A 22,211-nucleotide genomic window follows, 5' to 3' on the forward strand; every position below is an offset into this window, starting at 1 on the left:
ATAATAGTTGGGTTTTGTGGGCTAGAAAATGGAGGTCTAAAGTTGAGAGGTAGATAGGAATTTATTTTTTTAGGCTTAAGTATACATTATTTTAGGTTCATGATGAAAGGGAGCAATTGGGTGTTGGGATTTATGAGATATTAGAAGGAAGATGGAATCTAGTGCAGTGCTTCAAATAAGTTAGTTAGGGTTTATGATAAAAAGGTCTAACTCATAGAAAGTTTGCTTATGGTTTGGTGTTGGGTGAAGAGGTTAATTGCTAATTATGGGTAATTGGGGCTATGGCAAGATGATAGTAGAGTTAAAGGGACGAAAATAGTGATTGTTAAGTTTAGGAGAAGCCTAAAGGGCCCATTTGGGGCAGCTTATTTGGTGTGGTGGTCTGCTTGGATAAACTGTGCTTTGACAGCTTTTTGACGGCTTATGTGTTTTCAAAATGCTGAAAACAAAGTTTTTATACCGCACCTATCTAAGTGCGGTGGAAACTTTTTAGCAGCGATCTGGCTTTTCCAAAAAAAAATAAAAATTTATAACAACCACCACAACCAGCTTATCAATAGATTATTTTTAATCAGTTTATCAGCAGATTATTCAATAAGTAAAATTGTCCCAAACAGACCCTTAGACTAGGAAGAGGAGGCAAGGATAAAAAAAGAAAAAAAAAAGGTATAGATTTAACTCACAAAAGTCACAAAACTTTGGATCTACTATTAAGCTTCACTAAGAGTGCTACTAATAATAACAATTTTATTAATCATTCAATAATATCATAAGAGAGTACGTTAAGTATTTATGTAAGGAACTAAGCAAAATACATCAATTTACTATTTAAAGATTTTAACTAAGCCAAAACTAGAACGAGGCTAGTTCTAATTGTAATCAATGTTTTATATGCTTATTTGGAGTGATTACCAAACAAAATTTGGAGGGAAACCACTCTATGTTTCTAGAGCATATTGGCCTAATTATGAAACCATCATACTCTAGCATATACCAAGGGTGCTTTGGTTACAATGTGGTTATATTGAATGGCCAGGACATTCATCATTCATGTAGCCGACCACACTTAGTGAGATAAAGGCTTCTTGTTGTTAGACTATGGAGAGTTCATTGCATTCTACAGCGGCGAGCCGTGACAATCTTCAAACACTTATTCCAGAAGCTGAAAGCCCTTCTGTAATGTACACTAATAAGACAAAATAACAGCTCCATTCACCTGGACCACATGCTTTAGCTCAAAGGCAGCACATTACTAAAGGAAATAAATCCTCCATTGAATTCAAAATTGAATTATTTCTTAATAATTACACAATTTTTTTTTTATTTTAATTAAATAAATGTCACAACATCTTGCCCCTAATAGTAAATAAGAAAGAGATCAAGTGATCTGAACTCCCTTATAGATGTTAAATCTGGTTGAAGCAATCGTACCAAAGCAGATGCATAATAGCGGTTTAAAGCACCATCTAAACTAAATATGAGAAGAAATAAATTGTCATATCTGAAAATGTTTTTAAAACAATTTTAAAACCTCAGCAGCATATGAATGAAGCATAGCTGACATTTTCCAAAAAGCAGGACACAATGCAAGGCACTCCAACCACAGCACATTACACGTCATCATTGGCATATCCTGTAAAAAATCATAAGGAAATTCAGTAGTTTCAAAGATAAGCAACTAAACATGAGTATCAGAGATAAATTGGCAGTCCAAAATGTTGTAAACAAAGATGAGAAGAATGGTCTGTGCTCAAAATACTTTTCTATAAAATCCACAAATAACCTTGTCACAGTTCTTTGTAGTGCATACAACCTCCAAATACTCAGAAGATACTAGGGTTTTTACAAAACGAAACAATTTTAAGAAAGAAACTTCACCGAAGGAACGGAATGAAGAACCACAAAAAATGCTACAGTCCCTCCCGAGTTTATTATAAATCTCGATGATTATAGGTCAAGTGAATATGACTTTGAGATTAACAAACGGATTTTTGCAGACTAGAAAAACAGGACTACTTTAGGAGCTGGAGAGTTGGACAACCACACATGCTTTCAATGATTTCTCATGGCAGAAACATGTTTTTTCAATATCATACAAAGAATAGTCTTTAAATAATGTGAAATGAAAATAGCCATAAGCTATTTTTAAAGGAAGCAGCTTAATGGTATCATTGATGATTATCTTCACATATGATGGAGAAACCTAGCAATGCGTTGCGTAGGGAGAGACCACTTAACAAAACCAAGATTCAATTATTAAACAAACATTGTGTGCCCTTTCCAAGAAAGCATGAGGTTTCATTTAGTTGTATGCTTCATAAGTATGACCTCATAATTAGGCACAACCCTAAAGGTCAAGGTCCCATTTATTTTTTAAAGGTGATACCACAATACTTCCTCTCTAATTAATCTTAAGAATCATTTTAAGTTATCACGTCCAATATTGCTCATAACTTCCTAATCTCAAATATTGCTCATAACTTCCTAAATCTCAATTGGCATTTTATATGGACCTACAACTTCATATCAGTGCATCTTCTTCAAAACGAACTCAACTCTATCTTATTGGATAAATTTATAATATATTTCACAGCTATATTCATTTGGTTTTGATGAAAAATTTTCTTCATTAATGCTAAAAAAATATTTAAAAAAATAGAATTTTTATATTGATTTGATTTCCTCACTTTAAGTATGGTCCTTAAGTCTAAACTTCAAAATAAATATGCCTAGTTTGGCTTAAATTCTCTATAGCTCCTTTCTCCACAACGCCTATTCCATAACTATCACCAGGAATTGTAGCTTTAATTTTATTAATTATCAGCATACAAGACAATTAGCTAAAGTAAATTATCACACGCCATAGTATCATTTATTTTACACTTTCTAACACATTTATTTATCTAAAAACATTTCGTACCTACAACTCAACCACCAAATCTCCTATCAATATATAACAGATTTCTAGACCTAAAAGAGATTTGATGACAGTTTTATAATCTTTGTTTAAAATCGCGCAATTTGAGGTGTGCCTTGAGGTGCGTCTCAATAAAAATCCAAACAAAACAAATTGAGGCCCAGCATGGGCGAGATGTACGCTTCCAGCAGCTTGGGTCTGGTGCACCTATCCTCAATTCGGTTGAGATGTGCACCTCTCGCGCCTAGTTTTTTTTCCCAATACTAGATGATTCAAATAGGAACCGAAGCAGCAATTCTCACATGCAAGAACTTCTTTCTCCCTGCTCGGGCTTTCCCAATGTCGACACCTGGCATTTCTATCATCTGCCACTTTTCTCATCGGCATTGCCACCACCGCTACCTATTGCTTATGTCGTTGACACTGTCACTGCTTGTTGCTTCCCCTATAGAAGCCGCCAGCAATTGAAGTCGCCGCCACCTGTTGTTGTCACTATTTGTTGTTGCTCTTGTTGCAGCCGACTTTGCCACCTATTGTTGTTGCAGCTGCAATCGTCTCCACCTGTTAGTACTCCTGCTCCAACTACCGCCGCCTGCTCCAACTACCGCCGCCTGCTCCAGCTACCATTGCTACCGCTAACTCTAACCATTCGACATGCCCTTGCTACCATAGTATGTTATTATGTTAGTTGGACAATAGGAGCGAGAGAAGTCTAATATGTTAAATTCATCTTATGTCTTACATTAATATTTTATGTTATTTTCATTTCATATTTTATGTCATTTTGATGATTTAATCAGTGGAGTGTTTGCATTATATTTTTATTTTGTGCAAGTTGTTATATAATATTTTGTTGTTTACGTAATTTATTATATCATATAGATGTAATTTGTTAATTTTTTATCAAGTTAAAATGTTAATGTATCGTTCTTTAATATGTAAGTTATGATGCTAATATTTTATTTTTTTATCAATTTATTTTCACTTACGCAATTTTAAACTGTGAGGTTTATGTCATAGACCGTCTCAAGACTTATGTCTTACCTCACGAATAGAAAACCCCTCAATACCTAATTGTGCAATTTTAAACATTATTGTTAATGTATCTAGCCATCTTCTCCTACACCAAATTTGCTCAATTATTAAGTTTTTATTAGCTTCAACAATTTAGCTTGCATATTAAAACCTTCACACTTTAAGTTCCAACATCTAATCCCAAGGCAATTTATTATTAATTTCTATATATTTGTAAAGTCAAAAACTACTATATTCATGAGAACTTGCACTTTTTCTAGTAAAAGAACAAACCTTTGATTAAAATTGAGTAAAAGCCCAAAATAGTCTCCCGACTATTAAAAAGAGTCCAATTTAGTCTCAAATTTTTAGAATGCTCCAATTTAGTCCCTGAGTATCAAAAGTTGCTCTAAATTGGTCCTAAATGAATTGAAGGGTATTTCAGTTTTTTATACAATTATTCAAAAAGTTATGTAGTTTGTATTTAAAGCTCTTTTCTAATTGTTTTGAAAAATTATAACTTTTAATATGTAGTTTGTATTTAAATCTCTTTTGTAATTGTTTTGAAAAATTATAACTTTTAATTTGCATTAATAAATCTCTTCACAACAATCAATATTTTTTTTCAAATGAAAAGTTTAGTAGATTATCATTTGAATACACATATATTGAAAAATATTTGGGTAGAGGTATAAGTGGCTTGCCAACAATCACATAATTTTATCATTCACATACATAATGTTTTAAACGTAAAATAAATTGAATCATTAATTTTTCAAGTTAACTTTAACTATTTTAAAACACATTCTATAATAAATAATATTAAAAAAAATCAATTGAAATTAAGTAATTCATATAATTTTAGATGGATTGAGCTCTTATTGCATAATTATTGGCTATTTTATAATTTTGCATTTGAAAAAAAGACTATAATTTTTGTGAAAAGATTTATTAATGCAAATTAAAAAATTATAATTTTTTAACAATAAATAGAAAAGAGATTTATATAAAAACCACATAAATTTTAAATAATTACATTAAAGATGAGAATATTCTTTAATTCATGCATTCCAGTGTCAAATTTAATGGAAAATATAATTTACAACTAATTTAGAGCAACTTTTAATAGTCTAACACTAAATTGAAGCATTCTAAAAGTTTGAAACTAAATTGGACACTTCTTAATAGTTAGGGGACTATGTTGGGCTTTTAATTGATTAAAATCTATTTCTAATTCAGTAGTTCACTTACGAAAGAAACATAATGTTGCTTCATTGTGTAACAATTACAAAGTTATCTGATAGAGCTTATTATTTATAGTTTGTCCAGTCACATTCCATTCCATACCCAAACAGAAATTTCTTACAACTCATCATAACTCATCCTAAATCTCCTATTACATAACCAAAATAAAATCTATAATAACTCATCCTACTAAAATCATTATGACCATTTAATCACCAACAACAATTATCCTTTTCTCATCAAATATACCATCCATTTTTTTTTCCAAAATTGATTATTAAAACTTCATTCTAAATCATACGAATAATGCCCCCACCAATAATGAACTTAAGAGGAGTCATCACATCACTAACAGGAATAATTTCAATGCTTTCATCTTTCAACTCTTTATCAACTACCTTCCCCGTTTCATTTGATAGTAAACTTCTCCAACAAACTACTCGGTAACTAAAATTCACATCTTTGGATTTTCAGTCTACATTTAGCTTTTAAATTGATGTCATCAAATTTCATGTAGTAAATAAAAATAGATTTAGACTTAGCCAACCCCTATAATTTTTCATTATAATAAGTTTAAACAATTGCATATCACTTAACAAGTACTAAACATGAAATATTCACATCTATTAAAAGTTTAAACATTATTGGACTTAAAATTAGTTAAGATATACATTTATATGAAAGACTCCCAACTCTTAACAACAAGTTTGCTATAATTCAATGCTATTTGAACCAAGTTTTGTATATTTCACACAGCATACTATGTAGCATATGATCAACCTTCAGTAACTGTAGTTAAAATAATACAATAGCATTTAGCATAGAAAACCAGAATAATACCACATTAATTGAAATGTTTGAGTTTCACGTCATAGATATTCTATTAAAGGAGAGGTACAATCTAAATACTTGCCTAATAATTGACAATAACTTACCTTTTGCTTAACAAATACTTTGGATTTATTTAGTCCCTCAACACATCAAATAATTTGATCCAGCCATCAACATTGCCATCTTTTTGAATGAGAAATTGCTGGAGAGAAAGTTTCTATGAAGCTACTTTGGACTTTTTAAATCAATATAATTATTTAATACTAGCTCAAATTAATGGAAATAAACCTAAAGGTCTAAAAGGTCCTGCTTCCCACAACCAATGTAGATCGAAGGAAATAATAAAATAAGCAATATGGTTAAATTGATTTATAACTAAGTTGAGGGAATAAATTAAACACCTAAACTAAGTCAAAGACTACAGTAGACTCCTAAAAAATCTAGAGTATTTTGATCATTACTCATTTGAGTTGATTGACTAACCTTTTATGACACAATGTCTGTGCACGTTCTCTTCAATATGAAAAAAATAAGAAACACATAAATTTTATATGGAAGATATAACATAATTTTAATATTGTGAATGATATCCACAAATGCACTCAAGATGTATTAAGTAAGAGCTTCATAAAGCAATACTCAAAATGCAATTCTTTCATAGTACATATAGCATATAGAAGTTTTTGAAAGAATTTTATTACCATATTTACTGATGGAACTAATAGAACATAAGAAAGTAAAACACCTTTGCAGTCTTCGCCATCATCTAGTATCATCTTGTCCTACAAAGAAAAAAAAAAAAGAGGGGAAACAATAGCGCATGCTCTTCTATCATAATTAACAGCAAAAGGAAGAGAATAGGTGTGATCAGAAGCTACGAATTTATATTATAGAAATCAGCAAGACAATTACACTACAAAACTTTTTATATGATTTCACTAAGACCGGCACTATCGATAAGGAAGGCAAGAGAACTATAATTATACACAAATGAGTAGAAAATTAATATTGATGAGTTTATCAAATACCAATTGTATCTTCATCTTGAAAATAAAAAATTCCCATTAAGAAACACGCAACCAGCAGACAAAGTAGTTTTGTCCAGCACTCAAGTCATATACTATCAGAAAATTTGTGCATTAATTAGTGCTAAATCTTAATTTAAGTAAATAAATAGGTAGGTACTCTAATAGCAAAATAAAAAATAAAAAGCTTTAGCCTAGCCAAAATTGGGCAAGTTCAGAGTAGTATTGCCACAAGCAAGAGCACCACCAAAAGGATATCCAGGAGGAAGGGGTCAACTACTTTTCTATATGCCCTACGTTGGAAAGAGATCTGAGAGTATCTGAGAGGAAGCAGGTGAGAGATTGTGGGAGAGATGAAGGAGCAAAGTACAAGTCATGTGAGATCACATGTTGGCCCGCACCTGCAAGATTTGAGTGCTCTTCATACATTTCTTCTTTTTTCTTATCCACCAATTCTCTTATTCCTATGCGGATCTTCAATAAGAAGATTTGCCCCAAACAAAGAACTTTCTCAGAAGTTTACCTCTTCCTCCATTTCTTCTTTTAAAATTAGAATGAAGGTATAAAGTGTTAAAATTATATATTGATTTCATTAAGATTATAGCGATTTACCATGGCATAAGAAATAAATATAATTAAGAATTAATAAATCAAGTATTAAATATTCAAATTTGATCAGAGTTTAGGGCAATAAATTTGAAATTAAGGTAAATAAGACTTTCAATTAGTTATGAAATTGAGTTGTTATTAGACATAACAACATACTTGTGTGTGTAAAAGAATGTTAGTAGTAAGTTTCACGGTTCAATTTCAGAAAATTTAGGTTGAAATAGCATCATCCCTAATTTAAACTAAAATTTGAAGCTTTTGATCTAATTGTGGGTTTAATTAATTGAAATTGATTGGAGAAAAAATGAATCAAGGACAAAGCTATACATTAAAAAGATTTTCCAAATTTCATAAAGTTTTAAATAAATTTAAAAAAAATTATTAGTAAAATAATAACAAAAATAGTAATTGAATAATTAACTATCAATAGATGTTTAAAATTATTATTTGTAGCCATAAATTTGTTGGGAATTCTTTGATGTAATCAGATTCAAGTGCATTGATTTTCATGGACATCTGAGGTTTAAGGTAGGGACGCACAATTATTATATAGCAATTATGAGCTCCTTGGCCCATAATATATGAATATTATTATGTCTTTACTTGATCTTGGATTCCTGATGCATATTCATATAATTACACATGCTCCTTATTTAGAGTTATAAATGTTATTTGTGTCATGATATATTTTTAGTCTTTGACGACATTTAGAGTGGTAGAGCTAGCGGGGTTTCTTTATATCTATTAGGAGTTCCTTGACTCCTAATATATGAATATTATCATGCACTTAGTTGATCTTAGATTCATGCCACATAATCATGTATCTTTAAATGATTATATTTGTTATTTGTTTAACATCATGATGTCACGTCTCATGATATACATTTAACCTTCAATGATACTACTATTGATTTAATTCTCGGACTAACATGATTAAAATACAATATGCATTATATCCATTGAATGGATTTTTCCAGCATACTTCAATTTGATATTTAAGGGACAACATAACACATTGTAAGTTGACTCCAAGACTTTGTCAACATATTAAAATCCTAAGTAAATCACTTGTGTTTGAACTTATCAATACCAAGAAGTGCATTTCTGTCTGACGTAGCGTGATGGAGATTAACAAAGCCCAACTCGATTTTAGCTCAATGATCCTGTTGACCTAATTTATCATCTAGGTGTTGACGAGTTAGAGAGCTTTGATACAATGCTTCTTAGTATGGACCAAGTACGCCAATAAAGTAAACAATATATATCTAAAGAAATGAATATCAAATATAATGATATATACTTGATATTTAATATCTAAAATATGTGACTTTTTAATACAATGATTTATATATCACTCATCTGAATATGAAAATTTGTGTATGACCTAACTGATTATAACAATTCTATATATGTTGATAATCTCTACAAACATGAAACATATCTATTGTTGAGAATATAGGACAAAAATTCTATATAAAAAGGCACATTAAACACAACATTATAATTTATATATCTTCTGCATCCCCTTATGCAAATAGAAATACAAAATTTAACTTGAGGAGATAAATTCAAAATTTGAATACTAAATTCAAAAATAACTCAATATTTACATTTGCACTATCTATTAATCTATCATACCTACTTAAAAGAACAGCTTCATAAATATATTTTAAATAGTAGAAGCTAAAGAAGCATTTCCACATAACAAATCATAATCTACAAACTTCCGAAAAAAAAAAAGTACCTAACCATATCCTACGCAGAATGACAGAAAGAAAATGAGAATAAAAAAAATTGAAGAATGTGAAAAAGCTTCTTAAATCAGCAACTAAAGTTTCTTTTGCCCTTCTTTGCAGAATTATGTTAGTTACTAAATGCCGAAAGAATATTTGAAGAAAATCAATACAAATATAAGCGCAACCTCATTAAGCATGGAATAGGATGAGATAAACTCATAAATTGGAGAAACAGATAGAGAAAACATAGCATGCACAACAAAAAAAATGTCACGAAGAATGCATACCATGGCTACTTAAGCATGATATGAATAAAGGAACATTGATGCTCAAGGGGTTGGTCTTCATGCAAGGGCTAGGTGAGTTGATCCCAAAACTCTAGGCCCGTGGGCTTGACAACCAAAAGGGGAAGAGTTAAGATTAGAGAATTTCGCAAGACGTGAGAAAATATTAAATTTAATAATTTATAATGTATACTTAATCATTACTTCAATGTTATCTTTAATAAAATTTTAATCAAATTATTTAGGATGTGCTTGTCAAACATGCATATCCATTTTTAATTATTTTTTAATCAAATATGTTTGTGCCCGAAATGTGTCAAATAATGCATATTGCATTAACCCAGAGTGTTTATGCATCATAATTTGTAACCTAGCCAATGTCTAGTTGTAGCTTAGCACTGCTAAATTTTACTTAACTTTTTTCCAGAGCGTGAAAGTATGTTCCCCTAAGGAAAAAATTTGCAACACCGTTAAATTGTGTTTAAAATCATAAAATATTGAAATCAAATTTTCTCAACTTTGAATGATTTGCTAAATTTTTTTAGTTTATTTCTATTTAAAAAAAACGCCAAAATTTTTTAACATATACATATATATATCATATGTGGCATTTAACATGTTTCCATTTTAAAAAATAAGATCTTATTTGCTTATGCTTTTATTTAACTTTATTGCATAACATATCACTCAAGTCTGGCACAATGAATTACTTTGAGGGTCAAAATAAAATAGCAAAAGATTTATCCACTAGAATCAATGAAACTAAAGTTAGAACCCGAGATTTAATAGAGGAATATAGTAGCAAACTACAACATATGATGGAAGAGCAAAGAAATAAATGCAGAATATGAAGAAACAAATGCACAAAATGACTCCCAGGTTTCCAGCACAACCTCCTTTTCCTACACAACCTATTCCTGTCGTGAATAATAATAACCTAGAAAATGAGTTTCAATGAAACAAAAAGAAGATATATTTAACTTTATTTGCATAACATATCACCCAAGTCCGCCATAATGGATCAATTTGAGAGTCGAAATAAAATTGTAGAGGATAAAGTTTGAACCAAGATTTAATAGAGGAACATAGGAACAAAATGCAAATATGTGGAAGAGTAGAGAAAAGAAATGCAAAATATTGTGAACTAAGTGCACAAAATGACTCCTAGGTTTCCAGCACAGCCTCCTGCCCTATACAATTTATTCATGTCATGACAAATAACCTAGAAAATGGGTTTCAACAAAACCAAAAATGGCCATCAAGCTATGAGAATGTCATCTTAGAGAAATAAAAATAGAAAAGAAAATTTTAGGAATGCTAATACTTTCAATGATCCTTCAAGAAAAATTACAAAAGAAGCCCTTGCTAGAATGAAATCAATGATCCTGATAAGTTCTTAGAATAATTTGCTAGAAGACATATGAGAATGTTAGTCAAAATAAATTTAAATAGAAATGAAAATCATGTTAGGAATGCTAATGATTTTAATGATCGTTCAAGAAATATTAAAAAGAATCCCTTGCCTGTGATGAAATCCATAATCTCGATAAGTTCTTAGACCGATTAACCCGAATAGAAGAGTTCTTTGCTTGGTAAATAGCAATGATTACCAGATTGAGTTTTGCTAAGATGTTTTTTAAACATGCAAAATACATATGGTATAATTTCTAAACAAAAGAATTTAATTGTTTTAGAGGTTGGTGAAATTTTTTTCTGCCTCAAGATCTACCACTAGAACCCTTCCCAACTAGTACCTATATCACCAAAAACCGCAGCACTAAAAACACCAAGGAGTCATTTGTTTCAAGTGCTATAAGAAAGAGTATGTAAGAAATCGGTGCAAGGTATAAATCTTCATTTTAAAAGTGATTAAAAACACTGAGGATGATAACTTGAAAAAGATACGTTACGATATACCATTATCTAATAAAGAGATTGAAAATCATTAAATCAATTGATGTAATGAATTAATTAGAACTATGAATGATTCTGAGAATTGGAGAATGAATGTGTTTAGCATTTGTCACATGTAAGGAGAAGTGTAGATAAGTGATTGATGGCAGGAATGTTGTGAATGTTATTTCTACCCATACACCTAAAAGGACAAACTTAAAAGTTGAACGACATCCTAAACCCTTTCATATGAGTTAGATGAAACACACTTATATATCCTTCTAATAGATGTCTACCGCCTATTAAGAAAATAGGTTATGGGGAGCATATTTGATTTGATAAGAGAATATGGGGAGCATATTTGATGTGATCCCATTCCCATGGATAGATCCCACATCATGTTAGGTGGATATTTTCCATATAATATGAATGTTATACATTAAAAGCTAGGACAATAAATATGTATTCAAACATAAGGACAATATCATAAAGCCTTCTCAAGGGTAAGCAATGTTCAAATCTTCACCATCAATACCACACAAATCTAGTTCTGATTTAAAACCCATGCTTAGTCAAAATATAAATGTAAAACATCAATTGGTGGTGATTTGATCCCTACAAGTTAAAGGACAATTCTTTTGATTTTAATGTTTTAGATTTTCCTATTAATGAGTTTGTTGTAGCCATGATTCCATTTGATTTTAGGTTAGAAAGGGTCAGTTTTGAATGTTTGAAAAAAAAAAGAGTTTCTGACTTGACTTCAATTCACTTCATGTAAAGGAAGTTGCATTCGTGCTTGTTCTGGTCTCTAATTTGTTGGCTCAGTAATGTTACCCTTAATTAAGCTGAGGGAAGAAAAGTTAAAAATATAAAAAAAAGTTTCTTCATGCAAAAAGAAGTAATTTTGTTAGAATTTAGTACACCCATCTTTTGATTTGAAATCCTAACCCTCAAAGCTTAATAAAATTATTGAATGTCCCCACCTACTATGAAAAGCTTTTCTAATAGTTAGCTTCTATGGTTTAGCAAAGATCTATAGGAGGTTCATTAGAAACTTTAGCATTATAGTGGCTGCCATTATTGGCAACTTAAAGAGATAAATTTGCATGGCATGCTAGTGTTAAGAAAGCGTATGCTCGAATGGAAGTTTCATGTCCTTTCACCACTTTAAAGATTACTTTATTTTGCTAAAATCTTTGAAGTGATGCTTTCAACATAAAAGTAGGATGAATACTTACTAAGGACAGCTGCTCCATTGCATTCTTCAATGAAAACCTCAATGATCTCAATTAACAATACACCAACAATAATAGTGAATTCCATACAATCATTCAATCTTTAAAATGTTTGAGATATTATTTGTTGCACTAAAAATTTATCTTAACTATTATCAACGTTCTTTGAAATTCATAAACACAAAAAAATATCATAAATATATTAAATGAATTGAGTTTTCACAGGAGAATTCATTTGCATAACAATGTAAGCCTGGAATAGAGAAAAAAATCCCTTGATGCATTGTATAAAATACCCATAATGATATAATTTTATTATAAATAGAAATTCCTAGATTTGATAGAATTATAGATGATTAATCCCTGGATCTGAATTTCGACATTTTACTTTATGATTATAAAGTGCAAACATTTCATTTTCATAGGTTCGTTTATGATGACTGATGGATATTACTATATGGGAAAGCCATTGTTATTTCTAGGTCATTTTGAGAGTTTCTAATTAGTGAATCAAACTATAGTAAGATGGTTGGTTACAAAAGCAAAGAGAGAACCACATTAGTCTCATGAAGATTAGATTTCATTGGCCTTTAGTGAGAAAGAACATAGAGATATCAGTTGCACAGCACTATGTTTACACATTTAAGATAAGACTACAAAATAAAATTTGAGAAATACATTGCCTCATCTGCTACTTATAGAACATAAGAGAATATTTCTATAGTTTTCATTTTAGGGTTACCTAGAACAAACACTAAGAGGCAATGATAATTTTTTATAGGGATGTTTGGTTTGTTTCCTAGCTTTAGAAGACATTGTAAAGTTTAACTGATATTAAACTAAAGTTTTTAGCAACCTTTCATCCCGAAATGGATGGGCAAATTACGATAATAAAAAGGTCTTTAGAAATCCTACTTAGATGTCTTGGAGGCAAAACATTGAAAATTGAGATATTCATTTATCTACTTCTGAGTTTGCTTATACCTATACAATTTTCAAAACTACAGATCATCATTTAAAATTTTGAGGGATTTACATACAAAGCACCCAAAACTCCTTATATTATAAATTTCACACTCAAACTAACCAATTTACATTTAAAGCACCTAAAACATTAAATCTGCTAAAAAATAACGCTTCACATTAAAAACATTAACGCCGGTCCCTTTCCCCCTCTCATTAACCAAACAATGCAATACATTCCCAGCTAGAGCTAGCTGGGAAAGACAACGATGGGATTGCAACGTACAAAGACCTCTCAAATTCTAGATCGCAGCGTACAAAAATCTATGAAACTCTCATATTTCTCCTTCAGCACTTACCCGAAGACATTAAAGAAGGTAGCCCTCATCTTTCTTCCCCTTTTGCGGTGTACAAAAAAAGACCTCCGAAACTCACCTCTTTCTCCTTTAGCTCCTGCCCGAAGTCATTGTAGAAGGAAGCCCTCATATTTCTCCCCATTTCTCCCCCCTCCACCCATCACTCTCTTCACTGCCATTAAATCCTGTAATAGAATTTAACATCTGTAGGATTTAAAGTCGTTATTTTTGTTGTTTTGTAGGATTTAGGTTAATCTTGCTTAAATGGGATACCTCTCCTCTCCCCACCCCCCTCCCCTTCCCCCTCCCCCTCCCCACGTCATGAACACCGATAGTTTGCTGGAATCAATGATGGACAAGAGGGGGAAGGGTACTGGAATTACTGTTTTTAACGAGTGTTATTTTTTAGCATATATAATACTTTAGGTCCTTTAAATGCAAAATGATAAGTTTGGGTGTGAAATATGTAATATAAGAAGTTTTGTATGCTATGCATATAAATCCCCCTAGATTTTTATATGGTTACAAACTCGATAAACTTTATCTAAGAATATTTCATGTCATGTATTTCCTAATTTTGTATTCACATTTACAAAAAAAAAATTGTCTTCATGCTAATGAAAGGTAATAAAGACAGATGAACATTACTAAATATGCTAAAGTGATAAAGTATAAACTATTTGCAATAAAGTGCATTGTGTTTTAATTAGCATTCATCCTTAATGCTATGTTACTACCAAATATAAAAAAAAATAAGCAAGGGTATGGGATCCCTTAAAAAATGCAAGAAAACTTGAGCTTAATGATTGTTTTCTTGACTTGCCACCTAACATGTTTATAAGTACATTTTTTTAATATTGAAATTATTTTGCTAAATCAAAAAATTAAACAACCTCAAAACTTGCATACTTCCCTTGTTATGAGAGATTTTGATTACCATTATATTTATCATCTCAATCAACCTTCTTTGAGGTGTGATTACCATTATATTTGTCATCTCAATCAACCTTCTTTGAGGTTAAAGCTATGATCATTAATGAAGTCCCATAAGTCCAAGATACACCCACACAGGTTCCATGACAAATTGTAATTACTATTATACTTTGGGATGACTAAGGAAGATTTGGAGAAGAATGCACCATACTTGATGGATGCTTAATTGATTTCAATTCTTTGAATTAGAATTCTTCATGGTTGGGTTAAGCCGATGCAAAATATCAAGTGGTGCATATGGTGACAAAAGTTAAAATCAAATCCCATCACCTTGCAGAGCTTTATAACTATTTTTTTTCGATAACTTATGTGTTTACTTTTTAAATACAAGGTGCGTGTTTTGTCATGCTTAGTAGAGCATCCAAAATTAAATTCAAGTGTTGGAAGCCACATCACCTCAAATTGAAAATAGAATCCCAGGCTTCCTCCACAATACAAGAACAATTGCATCATTTAAGAGTTGGGGTGGGTGCAATAACCTTCAAAGGAATTACAATTGAAAGAGCACCAACCATCTCCCATTCCGTTGGATTTTAAATTCTTTCCCTTAAATTTAAGTTTTCTTAGTTGATTTAAATTTTATGTAAAATTTAAAATGAATTTTTCATGCATTAATGAATTCTCTTTAGCTTGATAGTTTTTAAAGTTCACTTGTCCACAATTAAGAGTTTAGTGGTGAAAATCATAATTTCCCACAAATGAGGAAGTTATTGTTCTACTCTTTCAAACCATAATTATAAGCCTTCCCCTCTCTCCTCAACCCTAAAATAGTTCCCATAACCTAAGCTAGCTCTCAACCACCACAAATATAAGCTTAATTACTCATCACCTCCATAAGGAGCGAAGCGATTTAGTTTGCACTTAATATTATCATTCGTTACTTGCAACTTCGCTTGCTACATTTGTCCTTTCTTTGTGCTACGACACTCACGTGTGGGGATTGCTTGCACTCCTCACCCTTGCGCGAGGCTTTCACTTCTTGCACCCTGACACTTGCAGTCTATAATCTTCACAACTATAGTAGCTACACTCCATCGCTCACACCCTCCACAACTGTGATCACTCATACTGTCTACTCTCCTTATGGGTTATTGGTATGATCATGCATTCGCTGAGGGGCATCATTGACCAATTTTTATGGAATACATAAATGTACATGCCATTTTCAAGTAATATAAAATGAATAAGATATATTTCTCTCGAGGATCACAAGAAATTAATACCAACAAGTTAATTACTAATACGATTTGACCCTAATTTTTATCCAAATAAAATAATTCACAAATCAATGCTTATATAGACTTCTACAAGCATAGTGATTTTCAGGTAGAGAAAGGCACGTTGGATTTGTGATTTTCTTTCCCGATTTTATACATTGACATGAATTACTACAAAGATTCATTGTCAATCAAGATCAAGTTTTATTACTAGTCTCCTTCTAGATCTTAGAAAGCCTAATCAACATAATTCACTATATGTCTATAGGAACTAAGCAAAATGATTGCATTCACACAATTTTTTAACGGATTACAAAAATTCAAATAGATGAACGGTTGCACAACTTGAATTTTTGTTAAAATTCTCCTATTGTTCTTCCATGTCTCTGTTGAGGTAAATAGATCAAATTAAGTTTGAAATAATTATATGTTTGGTACAATTACTCAATGGAATTGGAAGAAGTTGAACGATATTTTAAAATTAAATTCTAACACATCATGCTATGCAGAAAATTAAGTAGGAAATTCCAGAGTCAAAAAGTAAAAATACTTGGACACTAATCATAAGCATTAAAACAAAGAAAAAATCTTGAATAAATCAAAATTAAAGTCAAATACAAAAAATTTAGAAAGATAAAACCATAATTTCCTTGTTAAATATGCTCTTCTTCCACTTTCAAGAAGTTTTTCCACAAGTTCTTCCTGGTTACTTTAACACTCACGCTCACTAACTACTAAAGCCCTCGATGTTCTCCCACAGAATACAAACCCCTACTAATTCTATATTATTCATAATGTGCAACCACTCTCAAACCATCCAATAACTCCTTGTGGCCTACTCCGAAACCAACACAAAACTATCATGTCAGTCGTCATGCTGCAATGATGCAAACTAGCGTCTATCTAGTTTTTTAGGCCTCTTTTTTCACAAAATGGAGCATCCATGCTCCTTTTTAAGTGTTTCATTGCTTGACTTACAGTGCATGATGCTAAAAATATAGTGCTACGATGCCAAACTCAAGTTTTTTCTCATGTTTGGTCATCACTAACGCTACTGGTTTAGCAATGTGGCACTCCGAATCCAATTTGTGACACTAAGCTCTCGAATATTTTCTCCATGTAGCAATATCCAACATTGTGGCATTGGGTGGTTGGCACTGTGGTGCTATACCTGCATATATTTTTTTTCTTCTCAAATCTTCCACCAATTTGACTCCATGTTAAAAATAACTTAATTAGTATAAAAAATATGTAAAATTACACAATTTTAGACACATTAACTCTAATTATTACGCTCAACTCAATAATCATCACTCCAGAAGTTGGCATTCCCATTCATGTCATATCCGACCTCGACACCTAAGGTGGCATCATCATTGCTTCAATTTGGATCACCATTTGTTAATTTGTGTTAATCATCTAGTGGCCAACATTGTGAGGCCACACACCCTCTAGCTTCAAATCTTTTCTTGATATCCATCCCATCTATTCTTTAAAATTTGTACTCATTGCTCATTGATAAAAATTGTTAGAACAATAAAAGTCCCAATCTTTAACCTGTCGTATCCTTTTGATTCCCTATATATTTCCAATGAGATTCAATAACTCAACACAAGTTGCCATCCTCTGATCAAGATAAACTAACACTTAATTTTTCCGAAAAAGAGATTTTGAGTTGGCGTCTCTTTTTTTTTTTATTATCTCATATCGGCAAAATTTCTAAGAGTCGCCCCAACATGCAGATTATTCCGATCATGGCCAATTTGAGATTGAAGGATTAGACACCCCAACTTAATGAATCCCATTATGTTCTTATGAATTTATCCATAAAAGCTAAATTTCATGTCTCTTCTCAAGAATGTCATTCCATCTGAACCGATTTTTAAGGTGTGTGCATAAGTGATCACCTCACTTTGATTGCCATGGGGATTTGATTACTAGTTTTGGTTAATTTTTAAAAGCTATAAAGTCACAAACTAATCCATATATTCTTCAAATTCAATTTTTGGTATCATTCATGAAGATGGGACTACTATTAAGCTACTAGATCATCGGTGATTATGGCCCTAGTCAAAATGGGCATTCTATTCCATCAGAGAAAATTATTTAGATTCATTTCAATAGTTGAGCCTGGAGACAAAAAAGTGAATTTAAAGTCATTCATTCATATTACTCTTATTGAAATATATTTGGCCACAAACTTTCATGATACTTCCCAAAATTGTAAACAATGCCTAACAGTTCTGTTTATGGGGAGCATTCCATTAATAAAAAAAAAGTAATAATTGCCATTTTGACTATATATTTCATCTAATTTGAACACAAAATATTGAAGTAACTTTCTAACCTATCTTGGATGCAGAGCACTTCTTCAATGTTAGTTTAATGAGGTCTCCAACACCACCCCATCCCACAAAGCCACTTATTCAAATCCTTTGGAACCATATTCCCAGGCTATTAAAACGAACAATTTTTTTATCATCTATGGTGTTTTAGGCCTTGTCCCTGAGAATGAAAAATTTATATCTAATAGCATAAAGCAACTAACTAAAAATGTTATAAAGAATGCAGGAAAAATACTTAAGAGTCCGTTGCACTAGCTATTCCCCTTTTAGTAAGATTACAATCATGTTGGCTGGCCTGAAATTTTCAAAAACCTCAGTGAAATTTATTCCAAATATTTCTCAGCCTCAGCACCTGCCAGTTGTACCTATCAAGTTGCTGCATTGCCAATAGATGGAAGGATTGAAATTTAAATGCATAGAAACACCATAGAGATACTCGCTCCAAGTAATTGGAATCCATCAATTAAATATTTAATGTTGCATTTTCAGGCTCATTTTGGACCTTGGAACCAATTTATACACTTATTCTTCTGAAATCACTAACCTTTCAATGTACCAAATATCCGACAAGTCTATAGACAGGTATGCTTTTCCATTATCCAATTTCGTCATAATTTGAATTCAGCTGTGACACTCTCAATTGCAATGCTTGGGACCATTAGCCACTAAGTTTTCCCCTCCAGCAGTTTCTTTTTGTGTTTGAACAATAGGAAAGAAATATGCTCATGTTCATTGTTTAATATTTCGTTTAAAAAAGAAATAATATTTCGCTAGCCTCCCTTATATTACTTAATCATTTTACACATCTCACCCCTCCCCCAACCACACAATTACACAAACCCGGGACCTAACTTCACAAAATAAAAAGATAACAGCATATTCGAGTGAAGCATGGCGGATTCAGACGGAGTGGATTTATAATACCTTTCGAGAGGAACCCAATGTCATGGGTGGAAATAGACAGCAAAGAGATCATAAGTGCTGATGATGTCGCGCTGTGCATTGGGAGAACCGACTCCAAACAGAGACAACTTACCACCGAAGACCTAAAGCCAAAAGATAAAATCTCAATTCAAAAAAGATATTTCAAGTCAGAAAAGTATGAAAGAAGTGAGGGTTGTACCTTAGAAATCGAGGAGTGGTGGAGCCAAGCTTGGGAATCAGACACGGAGAGCGAGCACCGGAGGTCTTCGAGGCGAACCTCGCCGTCGCATTCCGAATGGCAGCAGACCGGAGAATAGGTCTAACAGCGGTGGCAGCGGCCATTACCGGCAAACAGCGAAAAAATCAGTAGGGCCGGTGAAATTCTTTGGTGCAGCAGAGAGCAGCGTGGGATGTAAAGGAGCGCAGGAGAGCCACCATGGTTGTGCTTTGATTGATCGATTTATATAGTAGAAGACGGGGAGAAAATGATTTTAGTTTTGTTTTTTTTATGAATTTTGTATTTAATTTCTTTTATTTTAAATTATATTAATATTTTAAAATGATTTGACTCATGAGCTAAAGATTGGGATTGGAGTTGGCTTAAATTTGGCTAGTTAGTTAGTTGATCTCAATTCCTGAGCCATTTATCTAATGGAATTTGAGCTAGCTCACTAATCAACTTAACTCGTTTATAACTCTATTGAAATTAGACTTGTTCATGAATCACACCCAGGGATTAGAGTGTAAAATGAGATTATGAAGTAGAGAGAGCTTTAAGGAGTCTTATTTGTCCACGATTTCAAAAATAACTTTATTTTTTTTTATTTTTTTTGTAGAGGGCTAGAATTATTGTGAAAGGACACTTATATATCGGATCATGCAGCTCATCTTTAGTCATCTAACTCTTGATCAGTTGGTTTTAAGTCGGTCGCTCCCGATTGATTGGCCTGTAATCATTTGTATTCATGTCGGTTGGTCTCCGATTCGTCGTCCTCTGGGATGGTTGACCTCGCGTCGGTCGATTCTTAATAATCAGTAGCCTACTCGATTGGCCTATGAACGGATGATCATTATCATTCGATTATCCTTGCTTTGGGCACCCCTGCATTACTTGAGGCCAATGTACAACGGACTAACAGTTTCTCGTGTCATCCTCTTTTATTATCATCTAATGTTTTCTTTAAAATTTGCACTAGTGTTTTGTTGAAGGTTTCTGCTAAGTCGTATGTTTTTTTATAGTAAATCGTGGAGTATCTCCAATCTATTTCGTGTCGTCTAACAAAACTGTTGATCTTCTTGCTTTTGCAGGAGGACCCGTTGTCTGAAATGATCCTATGTAGAACACTGAAACAGTAGACAATCTGATTTCTGAAGAACTGAAGAACATGTTGTATTGTAACTTCCTGTAGTGACGCTGTCTCTGCTCACTTTGAGAAGTAATTCGTAGCTGCGAGAATGAATTTGTGTCCTTTAGAAGATGGAGGCTTTATAGGATCCACTATATCTGTACCCCAACACTCGAATGATCATGACACGATCGTTGGATGTAGCACGTTCGGAGGTTGGTGCAAGACCACTCCATGTACCTGACACTGGTGACATCTCTTAGCTGTTTCCATGCAATCTGACATCATTGTTGGCCAATAATATCTAAATCTCTTGATTTTCATCTTCATCTTTGACCCCGACGGATGAGCACCACACAATCTTGCACGCACTTCTTAGATGATATTTTGTGCTTCTGTTCAGCTAAAACATCTTAACCACATCTGATCAAAGGATCTTCTATACAAAACGTTGTCGATTAAGGCATATGACATGTCCCTCTTCTTGACTTGGTATCTCATTGACATATCCCCCGGTAACACTCATATTTGTAAGTACTCAACAAACGGCTGGCGTCAATCCTCAGTATCCTCGGTCATTGCCTTTAGTGTTTCCTCTTTTCTCAGCTTATGTAGATTATCCATGTTTTGGCTGATGAAGCCTCATCGAATGGTGGTAAGAGAACATCAACCTCCCTTGATCCGATGTAACGAAGATTAGACCAATTCCTGCCTTATCGGGCATCACCATTTGCAATCATTTATCTTTTCTGGCTGATGAAGCCCCATCGAACTACATTTTCCAACATTGAGCATTAGGTTGTTCCACATGCATTACTTTTTTATCGGGAAAGTCGACATTGAGGGGGGACCCAGCTGGTAGTGGGTGGGCTGCAAGGAAGTCTGTTAGAATATACCCTTTGATAGTGCGAAGGGGTACAAATGTTATATAGAATTGCAATAAAATCATCTATTACATTGCTAACCTGTCGGAAAGCATCGGGTGGGTCATTAAATACTGCAACGGATTAAACTTCGAGATCAGGTTGATCTTATGAAAAAACATGTAATGTCTAAACTTTTGAGCGGCAAAAAATCAAAGCTAGACAATATTTCTCAACAGAATGATACTTCACATTCGCCGGTCTTAGATGACGACTCAAGTAATATAGTGTGTTTTCCTTACCCTCATCATTGACTTGGGCTAACAAGTATCTGAGTGAGTCGTCTAAGACTGTGGTATAAAGTATCAACAGTTTACCCGAGGAGATGTCATTAAATATTGTTTAATACTTTCAA

The 22,211-nt window shown here is 32.6% G+C and overlaps 1 protein-coding gene across 4 annotated transcripts; it reads right to left on the reverse strand.

The window, feature by feature from the left end:
- Positions 1 to 1,400: 1,400 nt before the first annotated feature.
- Positions 1,401 to 20,052, reverse strand: LOC110022003 (protein NUCLEAR FUSION DEFECTIVE 6, chloroplastic/mitochondrial-like). Of its 4 annotated transcripts, none has more exons than XR_002293719.1 (4): positions 19,787 to 20,052; positions 19,588 to 19,709; positions 6,709 to 6,789; positions 1,401 to 1,633 (listed from the first exon to the last, which is right to left on the reverse strand). XR_002293719.1 is itself a non-coding variant. In XM_020720766.1 (4 exons), the coding sequence occupies exons 1-3, from the start codon at positions 19,927 to 19,929 to the stop codon at positions 6,770 to 6,772; spliced, it is 285 nt and encodes a 94-aa protein (XP_020576425.1). In that variant the 5' UTR covers positions 19,930 to 20,052; the 3' UTR covers positions 1,401 to 1,633; positions 6,753 to 6,769. The 4 variants fall into 4 exon arrangements, 3 of the variants coding, with proteins under 3 accessions (XP_020576425.1, XP_020576424.1, XP_020576423.1); XM_020720766.1 differs by having other exon boundaries at positions 6,753 to 6,789; XM_020720765.1 differs by lacking the exon at positions 6,709 to 6,789.
- Positions 20,053 to 22,211: the final 2,159 nt, after the last annotated feature.

The sequence above is a fragment of the Phalaenopsis equestris genome, unplaced genomic scaffold (assembly GCF_001263595.1).
Source record: "Phalaenopsis equestris unplaced genomic scaffold, ASM126359v1 Scaffold000160, whole genome shotgun sequence".
Lineage (NCBI taxonomy): Eukaryota > Viridiplantae > Streptophyta > Magnoliopsida > Asparagales > Orchidaceae > Phalaenopsis > Phalaenopsis equestris.

What these genes read in the sequence shown, in the direction of transcription:
- LOC110022003 (XM_020720764.1), bottom strand. Translation starts at nt 19,929, where the DNA reads ATGGCCGCTGCCACCGCTGTTAGACCTATTCTCCGGTCTGCTGCCATT. An exon ending in ACCACTCCTCGATTTCTAAG is followed by an intron (nt 19,710 to 19,786) that starts GTACAACCCTCA and finishes TTTTGGCTTTAG; the next exon opens with GTCTTCGGTGGTAAGTTGTC. An exon ending in CATTGGGTTCCTCTCGAAAG is followed by an intron (nt 9,769 to 19,587) that starts GTATTATAAATC and finishes TTGGTTGTCAAG; the next exon opens with CCCACGGGCCTAGAGTTTTG.